Source organism: Epinephelus fuscoguttatus, linkage group LG4 (assembly GCF_011397635.1).
Source record: "Epinephelus fuscoguttatus linkage group LG4, E.fuscoguttatus.final_Chr_v1".
Lineage (NCBI taxonomy): Eukaryota > Metazoa > Chordata > Actinopteri > Perciformes > Serranidae > Epinephelus > Epinephelus fuscoguttatus.
In genome coordinates, this window is record NC_064755.1 from 23,603,187 (window position 1) to 23,613,281 (window position 10,095).

General features: G+C 40.0%; 1 protein-coding gene across 1 annotated transcript in view; it reads right to left on the minus strand.

Annotated features, from left to right (window-relative positions):
- The window catches only part of b4galnt3b (beta-1,4-N-acetyl-galactosaminyl transferase 3b), a 38,075-nt gene extending 31,740 nt beyond the window's left edge, over nucleotides 1-6,335 (minus strand). Inside the window, exon 1 of the mRNA XM_049574606.1 lies at nucleotides 5,851-6,335. Within this exon, the coding sequence (XP_049430563.1) occupies nucleotides 5,851-5,986 (136 nt within the window). The 5' untranslated portion in view covers nucleotides 5,987-6,335. The remainder of the gene's footprint in view (nucleotides 1-5,850) is intronic.
- Between the last annotated feature and the right edge of the window lie 3,760 nt (nucleotides 6,336-10,095).

Sequence of the window (10,095 nt, forward strand, 5' to 3'; positions counted from 1 at the left end):
TGCCGCTGTGGAGCTTTGCACCATGCATTCCAAACACTGCATTTTGTCCTACCAAAAAAAAAAAGTGTCAGTCAGTGAGCTTGGCTAGCACCAGCAGCCTGCTCCCCTAATAGGTTAATGTTCACACGTCTGTGCTGAATTTGGTTACGCATGACTCTGGTCGAGTGGTTACATGTCACTTTATGCTGACACAGCCTACATACAATGTTTTGTTTTTTTTTCAAACAAATCAAAATACTGCAAAACCACACTGGTGTTATGAGATGTCTTCTTTGTCCCACTTTCTACCTCGCTACTTGCAGAGCGGGGGCAAACAGGCCAATGTGATTTTTTTTTTCCCCTGTTGTCTTTTTTTTTCTTATTTGGTGATGATAACAATTAGTTAGTGGAGGCTGTTTTTTTTAACCATTTGACTATAAAGACATGACATGTCAGTGCAAATTATGCCAATGATGTCATTTAAATGTCTACATTTATAAAATGATAATAATTTTAATAATGAGTTAAACCAACTGGTATATCTAGAGCCAGGCAGCACAGTGGTGTAGTGGTTAGAATTGTTGCTCAGAGCAAGAGGGTTGCATGGGGGAGCCCCTCTGTGCAGAGTTTGCATGTTCGCCCTGTTTTCTCTGGGTACTCCAGCTTCCTCCCACAGTCCAAAGACATGCAGGTTAACTGGTGACTCTAAATTGTCCGTAGGTGTGAATGTGAGTGTGAATGGATATTCTGTACCTATAGCCCCTTTTACACTGCCAGATTTTCAGCGAATGTTGGGCTGTTTTGCCGGCAAGCTGCGAGCGTTTAGACACACAGAGCCGGATTGGCGAGTTGATCCAAGGTGCCCAATTTTTCACCTCGTAGGGGTAAACATATTGGTGGAACCTTTATGGTTTAAAAAGAAGGAGGCGGCCTTCCGCCACGGGAGGGGCTATTGAAAACTTGTGGGAGGAGCTGTTGATGATGCCGCACGTGCGAACCACTGGCGGTGGATAAACAGGAAACAGCTGATAGCAGGAATGAGCAGCTAGTAGCAAGAGGAAAACGCAAACCTAACAGACACTGTAAAGATGAGCAACTGAGGAGACAAGAAATTGTGCGCCCTCCTTGCCCTCGTAAATGAGGAGGCCATTAACCGTCAAATGACAGGGATGGCGAACAACGGGCCGACTTACGAGAGAATTGCTGAAGGACTGACCAGCTGTGGTTTCCCTCGGAGCGAGGCTGTTTACGTCACTCACTGAACTACACGTTTTGTATGTTTGGCATTTTGCTGAACTCCCCTATTTTGTTTTTATACTGCCAATGCTGAAAAAAGACTGATTGGGCTTTCTTGCAAATTTGCACAATTCCTATCTAAAAAGGGGTTATGTGTATGTGTGGTTATGTGCCCTGCGATAGTCTGGCAACCTGTCCAGGGTGTACCCTGCCTCTCACCCAGTGTCAGCTGGGATAGGCTCCAGCCCCCCCGTGACCCCCAAAAGGATAAGTGGTTACGGAATATGAATGAATGAACATCGACACAAAGCTGTCAACTAATTTATGTACTGTCTCGGTTTAATCATGTTTAACATTAGCATTCACAACGTACCAAAGTTTCTGGGGCTGCTTGCATAAAGCACTTAAAGTTATGATTTACCTTTAAATCTGAGTTGAGGGTTCCTTTAAAAAAATCAATTGCACATTCTTAAGTCCTCTCCTTAAAGTTTCCTTAAGTTTTTCTCCCTATCTTGGTGTTATACTTAAGAAAGCTCAGTGGCCTAGCGGTAGAGTGTCCACCCTGAGGTCGTGGGTTCGATCCCAGGCCGGGTCAAACCAAAGACTACAAAAATGGGACCCACTGCCTCCCTGCTTGCCACTCAGCATCAGGGGTTGGAATTTAGGGGTTAGATTACCACATGATTCCCGAGCGCGGCACCGTTGCTGCTCACCGCTCCCTCAGGGGATGGGTCAAATGCGGAGAACAAATTTCACACACTGTGACAATCAGTGGAACTCTAACTTTAACTTTAATACCATTGCAAAGAGGACATTGCAACCTGCAATCCCCTGATTGACTAATGACAACAACATTCAATTGCTGACTCATCACACACATCCCTAATGTGGACTGCTGTATTTCCTTTTATTCTCTATGATGCTCCTTTTTAGTTTTGTGTAGAAGTGTATTAGCCAATACCGACAGCTGTATACTAACAACCCTGTAGGGATGTCAGATGATTGCTGTCATTGTTGGCTCAGGTTCAACCCTGAACAAATACACAGTTGAGACATTACAAACACATACAGAGAACAGATGCCACAGAACTTTCTGTTGTCTAGTTCGACATTTTGCTAACAGCTAACATTATTAGATCTCTTTATGGTTTTAACATTTGTTCACTGGGTATTAATAGCTGGAGCTTTATGGAGAGTCAATATTTAGCCAGACTCTGTGTGTAAACATGTTAAAGTTAGTGATGTCTTGAGAAGGATCAGCTGACTGAATTATCATATGTAACCCAGACAGCTTTTTCTTGTTTACATGTGGTGTTTAGATTGAGAAATATTCTAAAAAAAACAACAACAACAAAAATACATCAGAAATCATGATCAGGATGGATATGAGCGTTTAATTTAATCCCAAAGTGCAGAATTTTTAACTTTGATATCTGCAATTTCAAAACAAAGTTTTGACAGAATACAAATGTGGAGGGGTGTTACGAACATGCTTATGTACTGAGGATTGAGTATCTGACACTGGCTGGTGCAATGTTCTTGTCCTTTTAAAAATAAACTTAAAATGTCATGTAACAAGGACATCTCTGTGCAAATGTGCACGTTGCCATCTGCAACAGGAGTCGCAATGCATGAGCGCAATATTGGGCACAGATTCCTTGTATCGAGTTGCAGCCCCTTTAATCACAATCTACATCTACATCTACAAAGCTTGGGATTGGTTGTAATTTAACGGGAGAAATAAGTGCTGTTACCTGGAATCACTTAATTTGTGTCTGACATTCCTCTCTGACATTTTTATTGATCCCATGTGTCCCATAAAAGTGGAATTTAATTCGAGGTAGTTTAAAAATGGAGCAACAAGCGACACACACGACTGTGTGTTACGATTTTCAAACCCTATCATTTAGAAAAGTGGAATTAAACTTAATAATTGTGACATCAAACTGGCTTTTACACTTGATAAATAACACATCTGATGCACTTTGTCATCACAAACACCTGCAAGAATGCTGGTAGCAAAATCCTATGTGTCCAATCCCACCTGCCATCCTTGAATTACACATTTAGATCTTCACGTTGCTCTCTCAGCTCTGGTTGAGAGCTACATGGGGTCCCTCCCTTGACAGAAGTCCCATTGTGTTGAAAGGGCTACAGCCTAGGAATGTGTAGATAGGCAAGCCCTGTAATGTAGGTCTTAGGCATGTGTTTACACGTCAGGCTTTGTTCAAAGTGTGTGTTTCATGTTTTGTCACTACTCTCTCGTGGGCAGACACCAACCTTACTATTTTCACTGTTTTCATCTGCGTCCATGCCAGAGGAGGTGACACCCTGATGTTTCCATGGGTGTGAGTGCCATGCAACAGATGGTAAGCTGAGGCGTAAATATGGTAAAGGGCAGGAAGTTTGATTACCCTGTGTGAGACGAGACTTCCTTCCAAGTGTAAACCCTGCAATCTGACCTTCCCATCCCCCCCCGCGTCACTCTTTTTCTCGCTCTAAAACACACACTCACTCCATCTCTTTAAATCGAGCTGTTGTCTCACCTGCTGGAGGCTCGGGTTTCCTGTGCAAATGCATCGAGCATCATTCATGAAAACTAGATGTAAAATATACTCCTGCCAATGCTCACATGGGGACTTCAACAAAATATATCTGCACTACTTCATATTGCATTGACAGTGATCTAAATATATTCTACTGTATGGAATTTCCTTTACCATCTAATACAACATATCACTGCAATAAACAGTGCTTTTGTTAGTTACAACTTTACTGTCTGCACAATGGGAAACTGTCTTTGGCTGCATCACACAGCATTAAGGAGATGTTTATCACAGAGAGGTGATGATTCAGCTCTGTGGTCAGTGTTGGGTAAACGACATTTAAGCTATAGTTAAACAGACTGCTAGCTACTTCAAAATGTAAAGTAGTTAAACTACATCTGAACTACTCTCAATTTTTTTTAGCTTTTCAAGGTAAAACTACTTTTAAAAAGTAGTTTAGCTGCATCCAAACTACATCATAGGGAATAATCACAACCCGAGTCTGCAATCTTATATTGTTACTAGGGATTGGGGAAAAAATCGATACAGCAAAGTACTGTGATAATTTTGTATGGCAATATCGTATTGCTACACGGACACCAATTTTCTATTTTGAAAATTATTAATATGACCAATCCAAATGACACTTTTAGTAGCCTATTAGAACAATATAATCAGTTGCTTTTTCAGTTTACTAGATACATTTTAATGCAATAAAAATGACTAAAACAGACTAACCACTTTATTTTATTCGATAAAACTGTCAATGTTGACAAAATTTTCCTTTGGTGACATAATTTGCCACTGAAAAATGGTAATAAATCGCAATTTATCACAATTTTATCACAATACTCGGCATATCTCAAAAAAATTGCAGTAATATTGTATCGTGAGACCTCTGTGGATTCCCACCCCTAACTGTCACACAGAGGTAGAACTGAGCTGACACTGATATAAAGTGTAGATGTGTTTAATTTAGGGACAAGGGCAGGTCAGTCTACACCTATGCAGCCTGAGGATGTGTTTTTTTTTCAGGTGAGGATAGGGTGCAAAATCAGTAATAAATGTGGACAACAAGTTGCAGCATCATGTCATGTTGCATGGCAAAAAATGTCATGACAATACCATTAATATGTAGTTTGATATTAACTACATAAACTACATGACCCCGGGTAATTAACTGCTGAAAAAGCTTTAAATGTAGAGATTGTAATGTAGTTAAACTGTCGCCTAACTGCTGCAAACTGTAATTAACTAGTAATAGAACTGTATGTAGTTAACAGGGGTGGGGGAAAAATCGATACAACAAAGTATTGCGATATTTTTGTGTAGCAATATTGTATTGTGTGTTTTATCATACACATTATTATTATAACAAATACAAATTAAGCTTAAGGTAGCCTGCTAGGCTAATATAATCAATTGCTTTTGCAGTACACTAGATACATTTTGCTGCAAAAAAGGCTTAAAAAAAAGGTAATAAATCTCAGTATACTTTATCGCAACATATTTAAAATCACAATAACTCAAGTATTGTGAAAATATCGTATTGTGGATCCTCTGCTGTTTCCCAACCTTAGGTAACACCTCCCCAACAGTGTCTGTGGTCACTTATGAAGCCGCACTTAATTGTAAGATGTTTTTAAGATTGGTGCTACTTTATATTTAGAAATAAAATGGACAAATGTCAGAAACAGCTTTGAAACTAATGCAGTCCTGTTCAGCATCATTGAAGAAGTGTTAAAACAGGTGAAAAAAATGAGCCAATCAAATGAGTGAATGCAGAACAGACTCGAGAAAAAGTGAACTTCTTAGGTAAGGAAGTCATTGCTGCATCCTTTCTCTGAAAGCTGCACAATTTTTTTTTTATCTATGTCTGCATGATGCCTTAAATTTTACTGCAGCCTGATCCTTTTGCAAACTTTATGCTTTTATACACTTTGTATCATGAGTCTGTTCGTATCACTTACAGGTTGTTTATTGGATCTAAGTGCCTTGTAAATGATGCACTGCCTTAACGTTCAGAGGACAACCACTTGTTGAGTAAGACCTGTCGTAACGGTGTCGGAACTGGCAGCCACAGACTTACTGGTTTCACTGCTCCATGCTTTTGCAGCGACCATCTCATGGTAGACGGCCACAGCTCCGACCAGCAGAATCGCCCCGAACAAGAGATATTTGCCATTGCGCCTCAGTTTCTTCAGGGGGAAAAACGCCGCGATCATCTTGGATCTCGGGCGAGAGCTCCTCCCGAGTTATTCATCGGTCGGGTTACCCGCTTTGTCATCCGGAGGGGGCCGACCCCACCGTGAGCCCGTCCGCCCGACTGCTTGCCACCCACCGCTGCCCCCAGTGGGTGCGCACTACCGGCGCCCTGGATGTCCCCAGTGCGCGCGGCCCCTGGTGGCTCTCATCCCGCGAAGAATCCCACCATGACCTGGGGTAGCCGGTAGTCTTTCACCGAGCACTCTCGGTCATCTAAAACAGTCACTTTGTTGAGTTGCTTTCTCTCACACAGAGCGATGCCGTCCTGATCTGAGTTCCGGCTGCTCCAACATCTGACTACACACGAAGCAGCACAAACAACTGAGTGAGTGGTGAAATCTCACACCCGGTTTTACTCCACACAACTTCATGAGAGCACACAGAAGATGCACGAGAAAGGACAGAGCGGAGCCACTTGTGCCTTCAAAGTAAAAGCACGAGTATATCACAGAGGCGAAAAAGCCATACATAGCCGTGATTAAACACCTCCAACTCTCTAAATATTCCCAATAAACTGTATTATATCATGTATAGCTGGGTACACTGTCGCGCACGTCAACATATTTATAAGTCGGCATTTTATTTTGAAATATACTATCGGAAGCACTTCCTGTTTGTAGCTAGCTTGACGCTACTCGCTGTGGGATTGAAGGGAGGAGTGAACGTGACAGCAAATATCACCCTTTGCTTTGGGATTTACCTGTGACAGGTAGTAACCGCATTTACAAGTACTTCCTTAAGTGCTTTTTCCTTTTATGGGTTTAATCACCAACCGCATTTTAAAAGGATAACGTCATATACAGCCTTATATTGTATTGTTAAACAAAAAAAAAACTTCAATGATAGGTTCGCAGGTTGTGGTTAGTTATTAATTATTTATTAGCTAACAATACATGTAAACAACGTAAAATATTTAGGGCGTACTGCTTCATGTCACAACATGTGTAATAGCCTAACAATACATCCATATGAGTAGAAAGGTTTTGAATACAAGTGCTTCTGTTTTAGACATTGAACATGAACAAAGGGACTACACTGAGTCAAGTTATTAAGCCATTAGTAATATATTAGTACTAATATAATAATATAATAATAAGTAGGGCAATTAAATAATTACAAAACAACTAGCCCACAAATAAACTTTAAAGCAGGGGTGTCAAACTCATTTTTACTTCAGGGGCCACATACAGCCCAATTTGATCTCAAGTTGGCCTTTAACCTTAAAATAACAACCCCCTTTTCACATATTTCACACATACAAACAAGAAAGTAAACATCTACAATAACTAACACATTTAAAGAAAGAGAAATGAATGAAGAAATAACAAACAAACAAGCAAAAATAAAACAATAAACATATCAGACTAAAAAAACAAGACAAATTGAAAGTCAATAGCAACATAAATACACTCTACACACGCTATTACATTGTGATTGTGTACCCCGATGACCAATAATGGTTTCCACATTAAATTCTCCTGCCCATCCTCTGGTTATATAAGTCAGTCTTTCAAATGCCATCTCCCTCACCCACATCTCAAAGGTGTATCCATTTTCCTCAAAGAAAGAGCTATCATTCTCCTGGCCTGCAGGAGTCCAAAGTCAATTAAAGGTATCCGTTGTGAACTAGCAACAACGTTCTTTGGATGTATAGGGAGCACACCATTTTGGTTGGTGAGGTACATTCATTCCAGCAATCCAAGATATAGTCTCGACAACTGTTTATCAGTATTCTTGCAATTTTGGACACACATCATCTCCCGTACACAATGGAACAGAGTCCCCTTTCCCTCTGAGCACTTAATACAATGTCTGGGATGTCAAGGGACCAACGGTTCAGCCTGGCTGGGGTAATGTAAGTTCTCATCAGCCATTTGTTCTGGCATTGATTGTTTTTGAGCTTTAAAGCATGCTTTATAAGAAGTACATTCTGAAAACTTTCATCCATTTACGAAACAAATTATGAACAGAGTGCTATATCCTAAGAAAAATTATGTGCAAATTCAGTCTGCTACTCACTTTCTTACATGTGATTTCTTTTTCATAATTTCCCAATAAAGTGGAAGCTATTGAAGAAGCAGGTTAATTCATCCCCTCCCGTACAAACAATTTACAATCTGAGGTTTTGTCAGTGCCTCAGCAGCAGGGTACCACCCATGTTGTTTCAAGATAGAAGTCCGATACAGATTTGTTTGTACTCAAGCTGCTGTTTGACAATTTCTTGCACATTGTTCAATATCTTAAAATCTGACTACAGAAAGTATTTATTGTTATTTCAGAGAGCTGCATGCTGGTCAGGGTGGAGAAGCCTCTGAGGCTAGATTTTACATGAAGTATTTACTCACTGTTAAAATTGCTCCTGAAGCCTCTCAGCCTTCACATGTGCATCAACATTAGGTGTGCAAAGTCACTTAGTGGGCTGGATCGGACCCTTAGGCAGGCCGGTTCTGGCCCTCGGCCCATATGTTTGACACCCCTGCTCCAAAGGAGCATAACAGGAGTTTGTTGGCAGTGAATTCCTTGTTTAGATCTCATATGTTGTTGCAATTTTTCCTAATCAAAATAAAACACCTGTAATAAAAATGTCATTGTTGATGCACCTTATAGGGATTATGTCACGCAAGCACACACAGAACAAAGAGAGGCTGGCTCCTGCTTATCTGGGGAAAAAAACACAAACAAACCCTCCCAGGTGGGTCCTCCACACACCTCCCTTTTTACATCCTATAAACCTGACTTTATACTGTCTATGTCACAAAAAAAGGAAGCACGAGAATAAAATACTCTAAAAACAAAAACAACATCTGGCTCAATACTGCAGGGAGAAAATTAATTGCTCCTCCACTTTCATTTTTCATCCACCTGTAGAGAACAAGCAGTGCTGGGCTGTAATCACACCGGAGAGAGCTGACATGTGTAAACTGACACCAGTGTTCCTGTGAGAGAGCTGGAGGATCAGATCAGATCCTGCGTGTCCTCGAAAAGAAGACTCTGACTTCCTGACTGCTGTGGGTTCACAGTGGGTCAATTACTAATTGCAAAACACATCTTATAATAGGGGCATTTCAAAATACTCAGAAGCCTCAAAAATAAAAAACACATATGCTGATTCAGTTTAATCAAAAATATACTTTGGACAGTGGGAATCATTTTTATTTCTCCTATGCAGATGGAAAGTAAAGCTATTAAGGACTACTGTTTTCTTGATTATATGTTAAATATCATAAGATTTTTCAAATTTGCCATCACAGGTTCCCACAGTTGACTGACATATTGCAATTGCTGATTTTGTCTGAACATATAGTCAATTTGTAATCCATAGACACACATAAATAATCCCCACTTTCTTGGCAGTCTTGCTTGAAAAATAATTAAATGATCAAAACTGTAAAAATGCATTACAGGGTCAAATAATGGATTTTCGTGCTGAAAGCTGAGATTTTGAAATTTCACCTAGAATGACACCCCCATGCAAAAAATCACCCCCTGTGACCTTTCATTTGTCTGTGAAGGAGTTTTGAATTTTGGAAATGGTCCAAAATGTCCAGGGGTAACACAAGGGCGTACAACCTATCCAAAACGTCCAAAATAACTAATGTAAATGTGTTTAAAAGTGTGTAAAATATTACAATTATAGGCTGAGATTATGCTGTACATTAATATCTAAAGCTAAAACTGGGTTTCAAATATCAATGTAAGTTTAAGATTATGTGAAAAATAAGTCTCTTTATTATGTTAACCACCGATTAAAACAATTGCAGTAAGACAATATGCATGAGTAAGTTCCCTATCATGACTGAAGTAATTGCTCCTGTTAATAACCATCAGCAGATTCCTTATTTTATTTGACAAGCTCCATCACTTACGTTGTGGGTGGAGGGGACAGAATACAGAAACTCAATCAAAGGGAAGCTTTGTGGATCCATCAACTGGGTGCTTTGAAGTATCCTGGTCTCAATAAGGATATAGACTTCACATTTTTTGTGATTTGTCATTATCCTCTTCAAGCTTAGACATTTATTTTTTCTGGGTATCTTATCTCATGTCACTGTATTTTGTCAACTTGTTA